A 21056-nucleotide genomic window follows, 5' to 3' on the forward strand; every position below is an offset into this window, starting at 1 on the left:
GTCTCAGGGTAGATGATAGCATGGTTTGTATAGACATTAGTCCTGTAAATAGGTTGTTTTTTGAGTCAGTTTTCCTTTTTTTTTTTTTTTTTTTGTTCTAGACAAGTAGAGACCAATAGTTGTTTGCAAACTTGTAAGACCCTAGACACTTCTCACAAAACTAGGATATAGCACATAAACTTTATGCATGATGTTATGTCAATTAACCAAGTTGTCTCATAAGACTATGGTCTTCAAATCCAGAAAATCAATCCTGCAAATGTAACTGTGCCCCCTATGTGCTTTATTATATATACTAGTTTATATACATGCACACACACACATCCATATATATATATGGATGCATGCATACATACGTATAGATACCTATGCACAAGTATTCATGCATACATAATGTAACTTTATATGTGATTTTTGTTGTTGCTGTTGTTCTTGTGTTTTCATATAAGTGAGGTCATGCAAGATTACAAGATTTGTCCTTTTGTGATTGCTTTATTTCACTCTTCTAGCTTCATCCATGTTGTAGCATGCATTAAGACATCATTTTTCTTTCTGACTGAGTAGAATTCCATTGTAGGTATATATCACATTTTGTTTATCTATTCCATTAATCCATTAGGAGCATTCAGATGGTTTCTACCTTTTGACTATTGTGAATCATTATACAGTGAACATTGGTGTAAATATATGTTTTTCTTTGTTGCTGGAAAACTGTTTTTAACGTTGTTTCATATTAGATCTTTACATTATTAGAGTCAGATAGCCCTTCTCTGCTACTGCCTCACACAAATTATTAAACATTCCTTAGTCTGTTTCTTCATCTATAAAGAGGAAAATAATGTGAGTAGTGATTTGCACCTCATAAATAAACACTGAATATATATTCATTTTTATTACTTTTTAATATTAGCTATGTTGTTGTTAGTTACTGTTGAGTCAGCTTCAATTCAAGATCAGCATCCTTTTAAATGAGGCACTGCCAGTCCTGAACCATCTTCATGGCAATTATTATGTTTTAATTTGTTATTGTGATTACTGTGTCAGTTGTCTCATTAAGGAGTTCCTTCATTTTATTAGAAAGAAAACAGGTTAATTTTTCGGCAATTCATGGTATATTCAGTATTCTTTGCCAATACCACAGTTCGAATGCATCAGTTTTTCTTTGTTGTTTAACTTTTGTATGCATATGAGACTGGTATTTTTCATACATCTGAGACTGGAAAAGACTATATGTTTGGTCATCAAAGTGGCATCTTTACTTTTTTAAAACTTTAGAGAGGTGTTTTGCAGCAGATCTTCCCCTTTCAATGTGTTGCTTGATTGCTTGACTGCTGCTCTTATGGGCATTGATTGGCAACTGACAAAAAAATCTGGTCTTTGCTTCTTACTTTGTTTCTACAGCTTTGGTCCATGAAATAATTGTGTCAAAAATAATTGTCAGTAAAGGGTAAGAATATTTTAGATTGTATATAAATTCCATCTAGTCCTTATCACAGTATTGTAAATGTTACCTTGAAAGTTATGCATGCTATATTTCAGGTTGTGTACTATAAAGAAATGAATATATGAGCACAACTCACATTGTTGTTAAGCGTCATCAAGTCAGTTTTACTCAGCAACCCTGTGTAGAGTTTCTGAAGAGCAACTGGTGGGTTTGAACTGCTAACCTTGTATTTCAAAGTCCAGTACTGATCCTAAAGTGCCTACCATGCTTCATACTTAACAAAGTAGAACCACTGAGTTTAGACATTGGAAAAGACGTCTTCTAGTTTTTAAGCACACATAGCAGTATAGACAAGTCAGGGATATGGAGACTGCATTGACTTTGTGTTGATTCCTAATCTCAGGTTAACTTCATTTGAAAGCCTGCTCACTCCCCCTTTGTCATTAATTAGATTTTTATTAATATTGTAAAAAATTCCTTAAAATGAAAAAAAATTACTTGTCTCCATTCCTTTATTTATGTAAATGTTTTCGGAGACATAATTGCTATAAACTCTGTGGGATAAAACAGTGGACTGAAAGGTTGGTTTGAACCACAAGTTTGGCAGTTCAGTCTCATCAGCTGCTCCCTGGAAACCCTATACAGTGTCACTATGAGTCAGACCAGCTCAATGGCATTTAGCAACCACAACAACAATTGTCTATTTAGTTTACTCATTATAATTATTTTTACAAAATAAATGAATGTAAAATTTTGAACTTCTAAACCTGCATTTCACAGCTACAAAACGACTTTTGTATAAATAAAAATTTTCAGAGAAATAATATTATGTACACCTTTTTATTATATTATTTAAGGTTATTTCAGCATGGTTTTTACATTTATAATACTTGGTTTAGGTGTGGACTACTTAAGAAATTTTTTCTTACACTCAGAATGATATCACCAGTGAGTTGAGCACCACAATTATTTGTGCCAGTCCAACACCATTAGAGGAACACACTGTGGAAAATTTGAAAGAAAATGTCCCATTTCAAGGAAAAGAAACAAGAACGTTATCTTATGTTATTCAGAACAACTTGGATAAGAAAAAAGTGACTGAAACTGCTCTTCTGAGTAGCAAAACTGAAGATGTAAAACCTAATTTGAGAGTGTGTAAAGATTCTTCTTCCCAAAGCGGAGATTTCTCTGAAACCAGCCCTTTAGATATGGTATCAAACTCTCATGAATTGGGCCAGAATAATATGGCTTTACCCAGAAGGTCATGTCTCAGCCATCAGACTTTGTCAAATACTGCTGATCTCTCCATATCATGCCCAGAATCTGTTAACAAAGATTTAAGAATGACTTCTAAAGATAAGTTCACACCCAACAGTGAATTAAATGGCCAAATTCCTAACCAGATGGTACCTGGCAACCAGTGTGCACCTATCACCAGCTTTAACAGCTGTGGCTCTGCTCCTGACATGCAGCACTTGTCTGCTGCTGTCCCTGTACTCTTGACTGGACGTTCTCCGACCACCACACCTTTTGCCCAGCAATATTTGGGGGCCCTGCCTTCAGCTGGAAATGTTGCTTTGCCTCCGTGTCATGTTGGTGGTGCTACAGTATGTGGTTTCTTAGGAGGCTGTCCTCATCCTGATCTACCGGATACACGTGTTCAGAACTCAGTGGCTGTAGGAATTTGTCTAGGACAAAATTTAAGTTCTGGATTGATGGGCACTGCTTCCCTATATAACTCATATTCGAATGCCTTAAGTCAGAATCTTCTAAGTACAGCAAAACCTCTTCCTGTGCAGTCTGTTACTACAAGCTGTGGAATTGGACCATGGGATTCAGGAAGGATGCCAGAAGTTGGTAAGATACTTTTCTCTGTTATTGCTCATTGTTGCTATTATTTAAAAATTGAGTTTTTTAAAACAAGACCACAAAGCTAACGTGTGTGAAGATAATACTGGTTGGCCTTAATTTCTTTTAGTATTAGACTTTTTCCTTTATTCGGAGTTGAAAATAGGTCATGTATACATCTGTGTCAGAATCCCTGAAAAATTGCCATTAAAAAAGTCTAAAATTCATGCAGATGAAAAGTTCTTTATGCTTCTATCTTCCTTATTGCTCTCTTTTCTCAGCCTTGGGTTTCTGCTGTTCTTTCAACTAAGAAATATCCAGGTTAGAGTTAGATTCCTGAATGAATGAGTAACCTTTCACCTTTTAAGTCTTTTCGAGAGTGTTATGGATTTATTTGTGTCCCCCAGAAAGTAATATTGAGTTTCTAGCTTCTGTATCGTAAATATGATCCTGTTTAGAAATAGGGATTTTCTTTTGTTACATTAATGATATCATATCAGAGTACGGTGGGTTGTAAATCTAATCTCTTCTGATTGGTGTCTTATAAAAAGATCAGAATAGACAATAGACTGCACAGCAGATGCATCTGCAAGTGCAAGAATGCCAAGAATTGATAGCAGCAGAAAGATACAAGGATCTTCTTCTACAACCCACAGAGAAGGGGGAAAGGAAGGAGACTATCTAGTCCTAGTAAATTTGCACTTGTAGTCTCCAGATTTGCAAGACAATAAATTCCATTTCTTTAAATCTACCCACTTGTGCTATTTTTTGTTATGGCATCCAAGAGTAACTGTGAGGCAGTGAATGACAACACTTCTACTCGACTGTGTAGTGGCTGAACTATACCCTGACTCTCTTTCAAGTCCACTTGTTTCTCTGTGGTTGTTCCTGATCATGGTCAATCTGCTAAGCTAGAAATGTACACTGTACTTTTTCTGATAACAGATGCATGGGTGCAGGAGTGTTATTTTTTCCTCTACTGCCTTTTCCTTATAAAAAAGAGGGAAGAAAGTCCGAAGTAACAGCATAAGGATGGTTAAGTATTGGCAGTTGTTTTTATACACTCCAAAGTAGGTACATGGAGTCCTGGTAGATAAGCACTTGACTGCAAGGCTGGTTTGAACCGCAAGGTCGGTGGTTCAATCTCACCAGCCGCTCCTTGGGAACAGTATACAAGGTTATTATGGGTCGGAACTGACTCCATGGCACTTAACAGGAATAACAATGTATGTAGGCACATCTTGAAGTTGTAGCCACTGTAGTTTCTTCTGAGGTTAGAGACAGTGGTTATAGTTTGTGAGGAAAAAAAAAAATGAAGAGATGATTACCAAGTTATAATTTCAGAGTTGATTAGCTGGAAATCATGAGCTTGGCCAATTTTAATGGATTTTGGGTGCAGAAGACAAAATTGTGGGCAGGACTATTCTGAAGCTTATATGAGGGTAATACCAAAAGTACTGTTAAACAATCATAGAAATATTTATTAAATGAAAATATCAAAATGTGAAGCTATTGTTTCTGAACCTAGTCTGTATACTTCTGAAGGTATGCTGTTTCCATCTCTCTTAGCTGTCCCTGAAGAACTCTGCACCTTTGATTTTATACCATTTCAAAACGGTAGTTTTGGTATCCTCGACAGACTCAATTCAGCCCCTTTTCAGTGATCTTTGAATTTTGGGAGCAAAAAAGAAATCTGAAGGAGCAATATTAGGACTGTAGAGTGCAAAGGGCAAGCTTTCTAAGGAAATTCTCATAGAACAGTACTTCTTACCCTTATAGAATCAGGAGGTTCGTTGTTGTGATAGGAAAGAATTGCTCAGCACAGTTTTCCTGGCCTTTTTCTCACCCATGCAATTTTCTTGAAACTTCATAAAAATCCCCCATGAACATCCTGTGTTCTTTGAGAATATCTATTAAGGTTACCCCAATGGATTCTTTAAAAACAGTCAACATAACCTTCTAAGCTGACCTCTCTGCTTTGAATGTAACTGGCCCAGCAGATCCCTTTGGAAGCCACTGTTTTGATTGCACCTTGTTTTTGAAGATACTCTAACAAGACTTAGGCAAATGTGTTACTGAGAAAATTTGTCTGCTGCCATCCACTGATCACAGAAAATTTGAAAGAATGTTTAATCGCATTTTGTTTGGAATGAATCTGTGCATGAGTGAACTGGAACCCTAGTAGCAATACTTTTTTATTTACCCTTGTACAGTTTTAAAGTTCTTTATAGATTTAAGGCACTTATACAAATAAAACCAAACTTGCTATTAAGTCAATTTCAATTTAACTGGACCAGCAGATCCCCTTGGAAGCCTCTGTTTTGATTGGGCCTTATTTTTGAAGACACCCTAACAAGTCTTAGGCAAATATGTTACTGAGAGAATTTGTCTGCTGCCATCCACTGATCACAGAGATACGTTTAAGCCCATTTGTTTGGAATAAATCTGTGCATGAATGAACTGGGACCCTAGTTTACCCTCATGTAATTTCAAGGTTCCTTATAAATTTAAGGCACTTATACAAATAAACCAAAACCAAACTTGTCATTGAGTTGATTTCAAATCATGGCGACCCAATTTGTGTCACATTAGAGCTGTGCTCTGTAGAGTCTCCAGTGACTGAACTTTTAGAAGCTTATCACTAGGTCTTGTTTGGTGCCTCTAGTTTCACTCAAACCACCAACCTTTCAGTAAGCAACTGAGTGCATTAACCATTTGCATCAGTCAAGGATTCCTGAGAATAAATAAATGGGTTTCTATGATAAATTTGTATCTAACCAGTTGCACTTCTAATCATGTGTTTAATATAATCTACATTTTCATTATGCTTTATTCTTATCTAGGGAATGTAAGAGTACCTGAGGAATTGAAGTTTCCTCATGCTTGCTGTGTTGGTATTGTTTCCCAAACCCATCTCAGTGTCTTGAATCCAGCTGACCACTGGGTACAGGTCAGCATTAGGGTGCTCAGTGTCAGTGTTAATGGTGAAAAGGTAAGCTTTGTGTATCTTTCCCATTTGACTTTAATATTTACTTTATGATTAAGTTTTTGATTTCTCCTTTCTCTAGTAATTTCTTTTACAATAGGGAATCTTGCCCAGTCCTTTGTATTTTTATACCCTGTACACAGTCTTTGGAACAATACAATTTCTTGACCTCCTTTTGGTTGTAGTGCTTCCAGTATAAGAAGTGAAATCTGTATGTTACTTTTTATGTTTCATTCTTTATTACCTTTAAATATTGTTTCATTGCTATTTACTTATAAAAGCATGCATACTTGCTTTTAGTGCTATTTAAATCAATGAATTCTCTTGAGTGTCTGGCCTCTACTTGTAGAGCTAACTCCGTACGCTAGACACTGGACTGTGAACCACAAGGTCCGCATTTAAGCCCTCTAGCTGTTCAACAGGAGAAAGATGAGGCTTTCTGCTCCCACGAAGATTTAAAGCCTCAGAAACTCTATACAGAGTCTCTAGGAGTCTGAACCTACTTGATGGCCCTTAACAACAACAAACAACAACTTAGTGGACATTTTGTTAAATGTGATTGGAAAGAAATTACTGTCAATTATCACAAAAGAAAAGAAAGATGTTACTCTTTATTTAATAAGGTGTATCCCGGTGTGGCACTGTAGTATAAGTACTGGACTGTTAACCGCAAGGTGGGCAGTTCACACCTCCCAGCTGCTCTTTGGAAACCCTGTAACAGGGTCACTCTGAGTCGATGCCTAACAACAACAATGTACCGATAATCTTCTTACATGCTCTTTTTAAATACCTAAAATTACAGTTTTAATATAAATTATTTTAGCAAGGGCCTCTCTTATGGTCAGTTAGTTACACGTGGTAAAATTTTAGAATCTAAATAATACTCCTTTTCTGATTACAGTGACCATTTGAAAGTTGGTAGGTAGGAAAGGTGGTAAATTTGGTCAGCAGCCACTGTTTTCGAATGCTTCATGTTGCTGCTGGTACTTGCAAACCAATATTGGTAGATAGATTCACTCTGCCCTCTTACATTCTATTTGCATTTATTTTCTGGTAAAATAAGATTTTCTTTATCCTGCCTCTCTCTTTACTTAGCCTTTTCTTAACTTTCAGATATTGAGGTTAGAGGAGAAGCAGGTAATTGGAAGTGGCAAGTAGTGAGGATAGAAGGAAATGAGATTTGAGGACTTTGCAGGAGCAGCTAGAACGTAGTGTTATCCATGGAAGTGGGAGTCCAAAATAAGTTCCCATTTGGGGTGGGAATCGAAGTTGGTCATAATCATAGACTGTGAGGCCTAAACTTAGAGATCAGTTTCACTCCTATATTTTTTAGAAATATGTCCCAGAGTAATTAAATTCATTTATCTAAGGTACCCTGATATTTTATAATAGCAGAATGAGTATCAGGGCCAAGGTCTACTGAGTTTATCATTTTCCCCTTTAGTTACAGCTTGGTTAAATCAGATTTATTATCCATAACAATATGATTGGTTTATCTCTGGTGGCAAAATGGATTAAAGAAAATTTATAGGCCTGTGAAGTGCTCCTATTTTCAGTGCTTTTTAAGGAAAGTGAGGGTATAGCTAAATTTGCTTACTCTGCAATTGACAAAGAACATAGTAAATTTTAACTCTGAGAGAACAGCTCAATTGACCATTTGTACTTTAAACATAATAAGTTATAAGATTTGAATACTTTTGAAGAGGCATTAAAATGTGTAGATATTTTTGTTTGAGTGACTAGGAAAAATAAAAAGTAGTTGATGTTGCTTGCTTTTTCCATGGGAAGCTATTTGTGAATGAACCATGTGGCTCTTTTACAGGTGGATCTTTCAATGTATCCATGTTTAGTTTTCAAGAATAAAGTCATTGTAAGACCTCACGCCACAGAAGAGATAAAAGTACTTTTTATACCATCCAGTCCTGGGATTTTCAGATGTATATTCAGTGTTGCTGCTTGGCCATTTTCAGCAGATGCTGAAACAATAGTACAAGCTGAAGCCTTAGCCAATAGAGTCATTCTCACTGCTGTTGCAGAGACCCCTATTATAGAGGTAAATGTCTATAAGTAAATCTTTGCAGTGTCTTAACATTTTGATAAAGGCTGATTAATCCTAAAAATAGTATTTGGGAATAGTGAATTTGCAGTTAAATGTGGCACCAAGTTAGTTTCAATTAATTAGCAGTTCTTAATATTTTTCCATCAGAAATTTAAAATTATTTCTATTGTTTTATGGGGGTGGTGGTATACCATGGAGTCAGTTCTGACTCATAGCAACCCTGCTTAGGGTTTCCATGGCTGTAAATCTTTATGGGAGCAGAAAGCCTCATCTTTCTCCAGCAAGAGTGACTGGTAATTTTGAACTGCTGACCTGAGTTTAGCAGCCTGACTCATAACCAATATGCTACACTTCATGCGGTATCTAGTATTTTAATTAATTTAAATTTTTGTATGTCAGCTCACTTTCATTGGCACTGTTCCTTGTTGTAGGAAGCTTGTGTGTTCTGGTTTGTGAAAGTGTCCTGAGAGCCCTTTGTGGAAATGCTGGGAGGCACTAGAGGGGTCAGTGAGCTTGAAGTTCCATACTAGGACCTATCTGGCCAAGCTTTATTGTTGTTTCCCAGAGTTAATCTAGCTCCCTTCTCATGAAAAAGGACATCTCTGAATTTCTAGGCATTATACATCAAGTTGCAAGGTTGTTTTGAACCGTAAGGTTGGCAGTTCAAGCTCACCAGCCACTTCTCAGAAACCCTATACAAGGTTGCTATGGGTCAGAACTGACTCCGTGGCACTTAACAACAAGAGCAAATACATCAAATAGAATGCAGCAGGCTTCAAATCATATCTTACCCAGAAACCTCATGGGCCACTAGAGAAGTCAGCTTCCACTAGCCAGTCTGAGTTTGATTTCCCCTTATTTTATGTTTGACTAGGCCAATAATGATTTTTGTTGTTGTTGTTAAGTTGGTGCAGCAGTTCAAGGGTCACTATTCAGGTGATCTGTGGTCCCAATGTTTAGAAAAATCTATCACGAGTGAACACCTAGAATAGTACTTGGGATGCTGTAGGCATAATTTTAAATGTTTTTCACTTTTCGTATATCCGTTTTGATAGAGTTTTAAACATCAATGTTTTTAGAAATTTGTATTAAATCTGAAAATGCCAATATATGTTTTGAAATGAATTCTAACAATAAAACTCATTGAAAGGATATTTATGTACTTTATAAAATTGTCAGTGTGGTTAAATGTTTTCAAAGTAGCAGCAGTTAAAATGCTCCTTTGCTCTGGAGTATATTTTGGTACATGTTTTTGTTAAGTGCTGTTGAGTTGGTTCCAATTTGTAGAAACCTTTATTAGGTTTCTGAGGAACAACTGGTGGGTTTGAGCTACCAACCTTATGATTAGCAGTCCAATGCTACTGCTGTGTGCCATCAGGTCAGTTCTGATTCATAGAAGCCCTGTGTAGGGTTTCCAAGGCTATAAATCTTTACAGGAGCAAAAAGTCTCCTCTCTCTCTCTCTTTTTTTTTTGCCTTTCTGCAGAACAGCTATTGGATTCGAACTTCTGACCTTATGGTTAGCAGCCCAAAGCATAACCATTGCCCTACCATGGCTCCTTAGCAGTCCAATAGGCTACCTCAAAAGGAGAACTTACCTTGTATTTTCGTAGAAAATAGAAAAGCTGCCTGGGAAAATTTAGGAACGTTTTACTAACTCTTAATTTGTGGTTATTTTTGTTAAGTGCCATTGACTTAGTTCCAACTCATAATGATCCTGTATAGTGTTTCTGAGGAGCAGCTGGTGGGTTTAAACTGTTGACTTTGCAACAAGTAGATCAATGATTATGCTACAGCCCACACCAGGACTCCTTAATTTGTGATATATTGATACTTATTTAAAAATTTTGTCATTAGGTAGAAACAGAAAAGAAAGACCTTCTTGACTTTGGTGACTTGACTTATGGAAGCTGGAAAGCTCTCCCATTAAAAATGATAAACAGGACGCATGCAACTGTGCCGGTCAGACTTGTTATTAATGCTGTGAGTATGGAAAGTATAGTAGGAAATCTTAAAAAGTTTATTGATTTGGAATATAGACATTGCCAATACTATTCTTGGTTAATTTTTTTCTATGAAAGTAAACTTTTTTTTTATTAATCACTCTAGATTTTTAGAATGGTAGTTTAACATTGCATTATCAGCTTTTCTGAAATAGATTATTTTGTTTCTGAACAGAATGCCATTGCCTGGCACTGCTTCACATTTTCTAAGGAACCAGTTGATGCTTCTTTAAAAGATCCTCCCTATGTCGATGTGATTGCTCAGCTAGCAGCTCCATCTGTGATAAATCATGTGATGCCAGCCAGTTATGATGGACAGGTATATGGGAATAGTGAAGAACTGGCTTAAAATTAAGGATGAAGTTACATTTCCAAACTGTCTTTCTTCTATTAAGATCTTAATCTTAATGCCAGTGTGTGTTTGTTTGTTTGTTTTCTCCAGGATCCAGAATATCTGATAATTTGGATTCTATTCCATAATCCAAAGAAACAGACTTGCTTTTCAGGTATTACATTTATGTTTTGTGAGAATTGATTTACTTTACAGTTAACAAGATTAAGACTATTTCCTCTATCAGTAAATGTAAATATTTTGGTTGTTGATTTTGTTTGGTTGATGATTTATGACTTAGGAGATCCATATGTTACAGAGTAGAACTGCTTCATAGTATTTTCTTGGCTACAATATTTACATGAGCAGATCTCCAGGCTGTTTCTTCTACAGTGCTTCTGGTGGATTCAACCTGCCAACCTTTTGGTTACCAGCTTAGCATAAGCCATTTGTGTCATCCTGGTGATACTGGGGGTAACTTTTCAAGTTTTTTTTTTTAATTGTTTTTTTAAATGAGATGGATGGCTTGCTGTTCTGGGGGATATATAACCTGAGCTAGGGGGTATATAACCTGAAAACTTTAGGGGATTGTTTCTCTCATTTAATCTTCCTTTTGTTGTTTCTTTCATTTTTCTCCTTTCCCATTTATTTCTATTTCTCTTTAAAATACCTTAAACGTTTTATTGGCTAAGTTTGTTTTGTATTTTTACCGTTATTGTTGTTGTTAAGTACCATGGAGTTGGTTCCGACTCATAGTGACCCTGCACAGGGTTTCCGAGGCTATAAATCTTCATGGGAGCAGAAAGCCTCATCTTTCTCCCATGCAACAGCTGGTAGTTTCGAACTGCTGACCTTGAGGTTATTAGCCTGATTTGTAACCACTGTGCTAGGGGTACTATTTTGGTCCATTAGTAGTATTTAGAGTTAAATAGCTCTGGTCTCTGGACTAAAAGAATGTTCTATTATAGAGATTGTGGACTCAGCAGAAGAATTCCTGGCAAGAGTTGATATAGAACTTGATAGCCCAAACCCTTCTCCAGTTATAAAAAGTGTTAATCTTCGAGCAAGAATAGGAATAGCTAGGATACATGCTCCAAAAGACTTACAGGTATCCTCAACTCTCTTTTTCCTCATTATTGCTCTATGTTCAGGTGCTTCCATTTGAATTAAGATATTTTTTCTTAAATGCCTGTTTTATTCTATCCTCTAGACCATGCATTTGTTTGCCAGTGTGGCTTCTTCAACAAAGCAGCAATTACCTTTGAAAAATGCTGGGAACATTGAAGTTTGTTTAAGTATTAAGGTAAGGATTTTTATCCAAGTGATATATTTCTGTAGAGACTACAATCTGAAGGTTTCTGTGTTACCTGCCCAGTCACTGTTGTGAGAATCAAAATTTGTACATGTATTTTTAAAATATGTGCTACTTGAACATTGAGATCTAATGTTTTGAATAGAAGAACCAAATTCTAGTCTAATTTTGAGAATACATATGCCACCTGGAAGAGGAGAATTGAGAGTGTTCCTTGTATACAGATAATTATTTCTGAGTCATATGGTGAGTTGATGGGTGCTAGTGATAAGGAACTAGGAATGCATGAGGGATAAGGTTTGTTAGGGAGAGGAGAGAAGGGTAAAGTCTCTTTTTACAAGAAAACAAGACAAAGTGGTACAGAGAGTCATTGGTAGTATATGGTTGTATGCCACTGAGTTGGTTCTGACTCATAGCCACCCTATATAGGTTTTCTGAGGATGTAAAATCTTTATGGGAGCAGAAACCCTCATCTTTCTCTTGCTAAATGACTGGTAGATTCAAACTGCTGACATTGTGGTTAGCAGCCTAACTCATAACGTAGTATGCTACCAGGACTCCTTAGAGACTCCACTGTACATGAAAAAAGGGCTTAAGACTAAAAGAGTAACTGAATAAAACCTGGATTTGCATAAGTAGGCATTGAGTTATAATTATGTAAATATTTAGATCCCAGAACTAGAAAGTCACTTTTCAGTGGACCCTGAACATCTATTTCTTAAACCTGGAGAAGAACGTGAAGTTACAGTTTCATTTACTCCAAAGGATTCCAAAGCCTGTGAGAAAAGGTAATAGAAAATTGTTTATAATGACAAGTTTAATTCATCTTTGAAAACAGCCATTTAGTTAAATCTACTTCTCTCTAAGCCTGAATAATAAACTATATATTTTATTTTATCTAATAGATACATGGCATAGCTCTCCTTAGCCTCTTCATTTAGCTTTAGGGTGTCCTCTTTTTATTTACTAAAAATATCCTTTTAAACTAGCTGACTAGAAATTAAGAAATCACTATTTTAAGTATATTCTAACAAAAGTAAATACTAAAAACGTCAATTTAGATGCTCTCATTAGCTTTTTCTTCTCTCTCCAAATTAACCATTAGTGACATTCTCATTTAAGTTATTCATTTAAGATACTTTTCCCCATTCCTTTTCTAGGCTTATAGCTTTTTGGCACCCAAATTATAAGTGAATATGATCCTAGAGTCAGAATTCTATTATCATTGGTAATGTCACTAGGTTAATGCCTTCCTCTTGGAAGCTTTCCTTGATTTGTCCCAAATTCCTATAAATAATATTCCTATAATACCATCAACTTCTCAGATTTCACTATTGAGATAGAATTGTTATCGTCTATTTCCTTGTGTGTGTTCTTCACTTAAGTATAACCTCTAAGGGTGGAAATGACTGTGTCCTTAGTACCTAGCTCAGTCCTTTGACAGAGGAAGCATGCAGGCAGTATTTACCAAATGAATTGTATAATTCATATAATTGTATAACGGGAATTCAGTAAAACAAAATTATTTTCTTTTTTAGGATCATGAAAATATTTGTGCAGCCATTTGGACCTCAATATGAAGTTGTGTTAAAAGGTGAAGTAGTTTTTTCAGTAAATAAACCCGAGACTCTTGAAACTTGCTGCTCAGATACTCCACCAATTTTATCCAACAAGCAGTTTCTGACTTGGGGAGGTGTCCCTCTTGGTAGAACACAGTAAGTACAAACATGTCTGAACTCCTAAGTGCTAAGATTTTGTTATAATCTAATGATAACCTCTACTGTATGAATTATGACCTTGTTGAAACAGGGAGATGAAAGCATTGAGAAATTGAGGGCACTGGGAAAGTTTTGACTTGACCAAACTAAAATAGAACCTAAACAGTTATTTTGGTATGATGGCTATTGTTTAAATATAGCTCCCTCCCTTTCTTTCCTCCATAATCAATCACTCCACCTACCTAGCTGTCTTCCCTAATTACCTGTCATAATCAGTCACTACCCCATAATTAACCTATCCTTTTTTAATTAACAAGATTAATCACTTATTTTTATTCTTCAAAGAAGTTGTGGTCCTAATGAGAAAGGCAACTCCTCTGACCTATGTGACCACCTTAACTACTGAAATGGAAACACAACACAATAATGCCTCCATAAGTTCTGCAACCCTGATTTTCTTCCCCTAAATAACCCCAGGCTGCCCTCCAGTCTGGGAGGCAGGTCTGAGCGATTCTAGCTCTCCTTTCCTCTGAGCCTTGCCTCTGAGTATTGACTATCTGTGACAGGCAGTTTAAAAAAAAAAAAAAAGTTTTATGGTTACTGTTTTTAGAATGCTTAAATTTTCTTAATCTTATTATATGAATTTGTTTTTTTTTAATGTTTTATTGTGAATTATATGACAGTTTACATGGGAGAACCGTAGTCTTACATTCATTCCATCGTATATCATCTCATTGCCATGGTTCCAATCCCCTCCATGCATCATCAACCAACCAAAGGGTATATCCTAGAACCCCCCACACACACACTTCCCACCCCACCCCACCCCAGTTTTCGGCCCACAGTTTTCCCTCTCTGGGTCCAAAGTCCCCAGCCACTTCATCATTCCACATCGTCGTCTCTGTCTCTATCTCAGGCATCTCTGTTTCTCTGGGTAGGGTCCCGCTCTCAGCTCTTCTCCCTTGATGGTCCCAGAGACCTCTGCTCCTAACCTGGAGAATTAATCACTCCGTTCCTTGTTACAAAACGTCTACCTTTGCATTTCCAACCCTCGTAGTCCGTTCTGTTACGCATTATTCACTACAGTATCACAAATTACCCATCTGTATTTCCTTTCATCAGCTCCGCCCAGACAGATTGAGTAGTACCTACTGGAGATTCTGCCTTCCTCCATGCTCCCTAGCATTAGGTTCCCTCTTGAAGGCTTGTAAGCCAGTCACTTCTTGCCTTTGTAGTCTCCCCCTCCCCATTTGAGTATCCAATGTCCAAGTTGCCCGTCTCGGTCCACTCTGTGTGTGGAGGGGGTGTAAATGCTTCTTGCTGTAAGGATTTGTTCCTTCTTTTGAGTTGCTGCTCCATAGGTATAGGTCAAGTTCATCAGATTGTATCAGCTCATTCTTTTTTTTTTCCCCTCTTCTTTCCTCTCCTGGTTGAGCTCCAATCATCCAGTCATCCGGTCCAGGTCACGTGGGTATCATCTGCAAGTGTGGGCGCTCCTGTGCACATGCCCTCTTTTCCCGTCAGCCGATAGTTCTACTCTCCTCTCGAGTCCTCTGTGGCCACGCCACTGACTCTGGGCCCACGAGTCCCTAGGTGTCCTCACACTGCTTGCCAACCAGGTCCCCAGCTGGGTCCACAGAAGTCCACTGAACATTGTAGGGCTTAGCTTGCCACTTCATTGCTGCTTTTACCCCACTTCCCCCTATCGGTGATGTGTGCAGTCACCAATCAGAGCGTGCATTTCTGTTGAGTCTTAGTCTTGGAAGGGGGTTTGCGTTGAGAGGACCTGGCCACTTTCCTTGATGTTTCCTAGGGAAGCGATTTGTTTGTCCTTGTAGTAACAGTCCATCTGCCTCCATTTTTCCTGCAGGTCTTTCTTTCACGAAGTATCTTTTATTCTTCTAGCCACTCCAGGCTGGTCTGCTCGTCCTTTCAAGTGGAGCTTTCTTATCTCTGGAGATCTGGATGTAGTTCTGGTTTCTACCTATAGTTTCATATATTGCAATGGCTCCGCAAGAAGCCTCGTTCACTGGGTACACTGTAGCCCCATTTTAGGTATTCCAGTCAGTCATAGGCAGAAGACGGACTTACAAGCCTTCTAGTGTGGTGATTCTGACTATTCCTTTCTCTCCCTCTCCAGTGTCTACTCTTGTGCTGCCCGGTCAGGGAAGCGCCAGAAGTCCCCATGAATTTGTTTTTTAATTGAAGTTCTCACCTCTCTTTTAAAGTGTAACAAAAAAATAAATGTCAGTTTTCTGAAACTCTTTGGTAATTTCTTAGCTGATTACCAAATTTGGGCAATTATGAGTATTTATGACTGGAATCCTGGTGTGGCACTTTGTATTAATGCGCTGCAAGGAGCTCTGGTAGCGTAGTGGTTACGAATCAGGCTGCGAACCTTAAGGTCAGCGGTTCGAAACTACCAGCCGCTCCGCGGGAGAAAGATGAGGCTTTCTACTCCCGTAAAGATTTACACCCTCGGAAACCCTGTACAGGGTCGCTATGGGTCGGACCCGACTCGATGGCACTTAACAACAACAACAACAAAGTCATTTGAACTGAAAGGTTGGTGGTTCAAACTCACCAGCCACTCCTTGGAAACCCTAATCAGGGTTGCTATGGGTCAGAACCAACTCAGTGGCACTTAAAAGCAACAACAGTGACCTTCTCTGGAGTCCTGGTGTGGTGCTGTAGGATAAGCATTGGATTGCTATCCTGCACATCAGTAGTTCAAACCCACCAGCCCTTCCTTGGAAGCCCAATACTCAGAAGACCGCTGTGTGTTGGGACCAACACGATGGCACTTAACAGGAATGACCTTCTATGGAAAGCACTATGAAAAAATTAGGAAAGAAAATTAATAAGCAATTAACAGTATAGTACTGTAAGATAGTAAACTCTCTAATGAAACAGATATATTCTATCATAGTTCATTTTGAATGTGTGTATTTAATCTTATTTTTATATTTACTTTCTCTGAAAATTATGGATAACTTTGAGTTAATAAAATTATTTTGTTTCCAACTTCTGACTATTGGAAATAATACTGCAGTGAATATTGGTATGCATGTATCTGTTTGAGTACCTACTTTCAAATCTTCTGGGTATCTATATATCTAGAAGTGGAACTCCTCAGTCTTATGGTAATGAAGCAGCACACTGATTTCTGCACTGGCTTGACCATTTTACGTCCCCACCAGCAATGCATGAGGTTTCCGGTTTCTCCATATCCTCACCAACACTTATTTCATTTTTCTTATAATAGCCATCATGTTGTTACTGTTAAGTGTTGTTGAGTCTGTTCTGAGTCCAGTTGGTTAGCAGTACAGTGCTTATCCTACAGCACTACATGAGGACTCTTATTAATTTAGAAGGCCTATGGTGGTGCTGTCAAGTCAGTTCTAATTCATAGCGACCCTGTATAGGGTTTGCAAGGAGCTGCTGTTGAGTTTTAATTGCTGACCTTTCAGTTAGCGGTCCAGTGCTTATCCTACAGTGCAATACCAGGACTACAGTAGCCAATACAGTAGGTGTGAGATGGTATCTGATTGCTGTTTTTCCTTCCCCTACCTTCCCCACCCCTATGGTAAAAATGTACATCACAAAATTTTCACCAGTTCAGCACTTTCATTTGTGCAATTCAGTGATACGCACTACATTGATCATGTGCAACCATTGTGAGTATTCTGTCACTATTAAGTTTTCTGTCACTATTAAGAGATACTCAATGCTTTCTAAGCAGTGATTCACCCTTTTCCCTTTCATTCCACCCCGATAATAAACTTTGGACTTTGTGCTGTTATCATTAAGTGTTGTCAAATCTCTTCCGACTCATACAGACTCTGTATAGGGTTTCCAAAGAGCAGCTGGTGAGCTTGAACCACTGACCTTGCAGTTCAAACCGACATTGCTGTCCAGCACATTAACCCACAGTGCTGTTGTATTCTAGAGATATATATTTTTTGTTTTTCAAAGTTTTATTGTGAATTATGTGATAGTTTACATGGGAGAACATTAGTTTTACATTAATCCTATCGTATATTGTTTCAGTACCGTGGTTACAATCCCTTCCGTACATCTCCATCTCAGGGATCACTGCTTTTTTGGGTAGGGTCCTGCTCTCCACTCTTCTCCCTTCATGGTTCCAGGGACCTCTCCTTCTAGACTGCAAAGTTAATCACTCCCCTCCTTGCCACAAAATGTCTACCTTTACATTTACAGCCCTCACAATCAGTTCTTTTTTGATGTTTATCTATGCTTTATTGACTACTCAAAGGCTTTTGATTGTGTACCTCGTGACAAGCTAGGGACAACATTGTGGAGAATAAGTATTCCAGAACATTTAACTGTGCTTATGAGGAACCTGTGTATAGATCAAGAGGCAGTTGTTCGATCAGAACAAGGCACACCAAATGATTTAAAATTAGGAAAAGTATGTATCAGGGTTGTACTATTTCACCATACTTATTCAATCTGTATGCTGAGCAAAGTCAACCACTCCCCTCCTTTTGCTACAAAATGTCTACCTTTACATTTCCAACCCTCACAGTCAGTCCTGATAGCAGTTATTCACTATTGTACTACAAGAGTCCTATCCCCATCTTCCTTCATCAGCCCTGCCTAGACAAATTGGATACTACTCATTGGAGAGCCTACCTTCCTCTGCACTCTCTGAATTTAGGCTTCCTCTTGAAAGCTTGTAATCCAGTCACTTCTTGCCTTTGTAGTCCCCGTATTTTGGGTAGCCAATGTCCAAGTTGCCCATCCCTGTCTACCCTGCGTATTGAGGGGGTGGGAATGATCCTCACTATAAAGATTTGTTCCCTCTTTTAAGCTACTGCATCCATAGATGTATGTCTAAGTTCATCAAATTGTATCAGGTTACTCTCTTTTTCCTCTTCTTTCTTCTTCTAGTTGAATTTTGATCATCCAGCCATTGAAGCCAGGTCAAGTGGATATTATCTGCAAGTGTGAGTGTTCTTGTGCATATCCCTTCGCTTCTTATCAGCTGGATGTTTCACTCTCCACACTAGTCTTCTGTGGCTATGTCACTGACTCTGGACCCTGTAGTCCCCAGGTCTTGCCATACTGCTGGACAACCAGGTCTTCACCCAGCTTCACAGGAGTCTATTGAATGTGGTAGGACTTAGCCCACAACTTCATTGCTGTTTTTCCCTCACTTCCCCTTATCAGTGACCAACATGGTCATTAGTCAGACCATATGTCTGCTTGTTTATTCCCATTGATTCTTAGTCTTGGAACGGGGGTTTGCACTGAGGGGACCTGATCAGTTGCCTTGATGTCTCCTGGGAGAGCAACTTGCTTATTTTTGTAGTAGTCAGTTGGACTGCCGTTATTGTTTTGTATTTTTCCTGTTGGTCTTTCTTTCAGGAAGTATCTTCTGTTCTTCTAGCTGCTCCTGGCTTGTCTGCCTATCCTTTCAAGTGGAGATTTCCCATCTCTGAAGATTCTGGATGCTGTTCAGGATTCCACATATACGCTTATGTAATGCAGAGGCTCCACAGGAAGCCTCCTTCACTGAGCATGCTGTTAGCCCCATTTTAGGTATTCCAATCAGTTATAGGCAGAAGACGGACTTACAGGCTTTCTATGGTGATATTTCTGGCTATTCCTTTCTCTCCTCTGCAAGTCTCTATTTTACAGTGGTGTACAAGGGACACCAAGTTTCAAAAGACAGCCAAGCATCTTAACATTATTTCCCCCCTTTTACCCATTCCAACCATGCCTCAATCCCTGTATTCCAGTGCCCTGTTGTTCTAAGGTTATGCATACATCATTATTTACCTCTGTCCAACTTACCCCATGCAAACCTGCCTAACTGTTTTCCCATCTGCCTTGTTCTTCATTCCCCACCGTCTTCTTTTGTATTGCCCCTCACCAGTACCCAAACTGTCCTGTGTCTATACCCTACCCTGTGCTTCACCTTCACCTCCCTCCCCTCACCCTACCCCTCACATCCCAGTAACCAGCAAAGAATTTTTTTTCACCCCCCTGTTAGTATGGGTTCTTTTACTTGGTTTTTTACAATAGTGGTCCTATGCAGTATTTGTCCTTTTGTGACTAATTTCACTCAACATAATGTCCTCAAGGCTCATCCATGTTATGTGCTGGCTTAACAGTTTTCTTGTTGTTCTTCAAGGTAGCATGATACTCCATTGTGTGTATGTACCACAGTTTATCCATTCTTCAATTGATGGGCACTTAGGGCTGTCTCCATCTTTTTGCTATTGTATATTCTAGATATTTTGTATCAGTGGAATCTTAGAATATTTGTCTTGTAGGAGCCATAATGTGGTGCTATAGGATAAAGCACTGGACCACTAGATCAGTTCGAACTACAAGGTTGGCAGTTCAAACTCAGCTGCTATTCCTTGTAAACCCTATATAGTAGGGTTGCTGTGACTTTGAGGCGATTCAAGGCAATGTTTAGTGTATTCCATTTAGCATGTTTTTTCAAGGTTCATCCACTTGGTGGCACTATTACAACTTCATTTCTCTTTATGGCTGAATAGTAGTCTATATTATGTGTATATATGTCACATTTTGTTTATCTCTTCATCCAATGATGGGCATTTAAGTTGTTTGCACCTTTTTGCTATTGTGAATTTAGAGCTGCTGTGAATATTGGTGTACCTGTGTCTGTGTCAGTTCATGCTTTCAAGTGTTTTGGGGATATACGTAGGTATGGAATTTCTGGTAATTCTATGTTTAGCTTTTTGAGGAACCACTAGACTGTTTTCCAAGGCATCTATACTATTTTGCATTCCCAGCAGCAATGAATGAGAGTTTCAGTGAGAGACATTTTCACTATTTGTTGTTTTTCTGTTAGCTTGTTTGTTTTTTGGCAAACAATTGTTGTATTGTAGGTCAGCACTGGACTGTAAATCACTAGGTCAGTTATTCCAACTCACCAACTTTTCCATACAAGGTCGCTATGAGTCAAAACCAACTCAACGACACTTAACACAGCAATTATATTGAACATCTTTTTATGCTCTTATCAGCCATTTTTATATTGTCTGTGGAGAAATGTCAGTTCAATTCTTTACGCATTTTTTATTGCATTGTTTGACTTTTACTATTGACTTGTATTTGTTGTTGTTGTTAAGTGCCATCGAGTTGGTTCTGACACATAGCAACCCTGTGTAGGGTTTCCGAGGAGCAGCTGGTGAGATTGAACCATCGACCTTGCAGTTCAAACGGCTTTGCAGTCTGGTGCATTAACCCACATGCTCTCTATATATTCTGGACATTAGAGCCATATCAGATACTTGCTTCCCAAAAGTTTTTTCCCAGTCTATAGGTTGTCGCTGTATTTTGTTGTTAAAGTCCTTT

General features: G+C 38.2%; 1 protein-coding gene across 1 annotated transcript in view; it reads left to right on the top strand.

Annotated features, from left to right (window-relative positions):
- LOC102831973 (centrosomal protein of 192 kDa-like) overlaps positions 1-21056 on the top strand; it is a 228395-nt gene that overhangs the window by 138418 nt on the left and 68921 nt on the right. Inside the window, exons 18-27 of the mRNA XM_006876586.1 lie at positions 2380-3301; positions 6136-6284; positions 8101-8331; positions 10194-10319; positions 10515-10658; positions 10782-10845; positions 11639-11778; positions 11881-11973; positions 12652-12770; positions 13521-13697. Of these exons, the coding sequence (XP_006876648.1) occupies positions 2380-3301; positions 6136-6284; positions 8101-8331; positions 10194-10319; positions 10515-10658; positions 10782-10845; positions 11639-11778; positions 11881-11973; positions 12652-12770; positions 13521-13697 (2165 nt within the window). The remainder of the gene's footprint in view (positions 1-2379; positions 3302-6135; positions 6285-8100; positions 8332-10193; positions 10320-10514; positions 10659-10781; positions 10846-11638; positions 11779-11880; positions 11974-12651; positions 12771-13520; positions 13698-21056) is intronic.

This window comes from Chrysochloris asiatica, unplaced genomic scaffold (assembly GCF_000296735.1).
Source record: "Chrysochloris asiatica unplaced genomic scaffold, ChrAsi1.0 scaffold00392, whole genome shotgun sequence".
Classification (NCBI taxonomy): Eukaryota; Metazoa; Chordata; class Mammalia; order Afrosoricida; family Chrysochloridae; genus Chrysochloris; species Chrysochloris asiatica.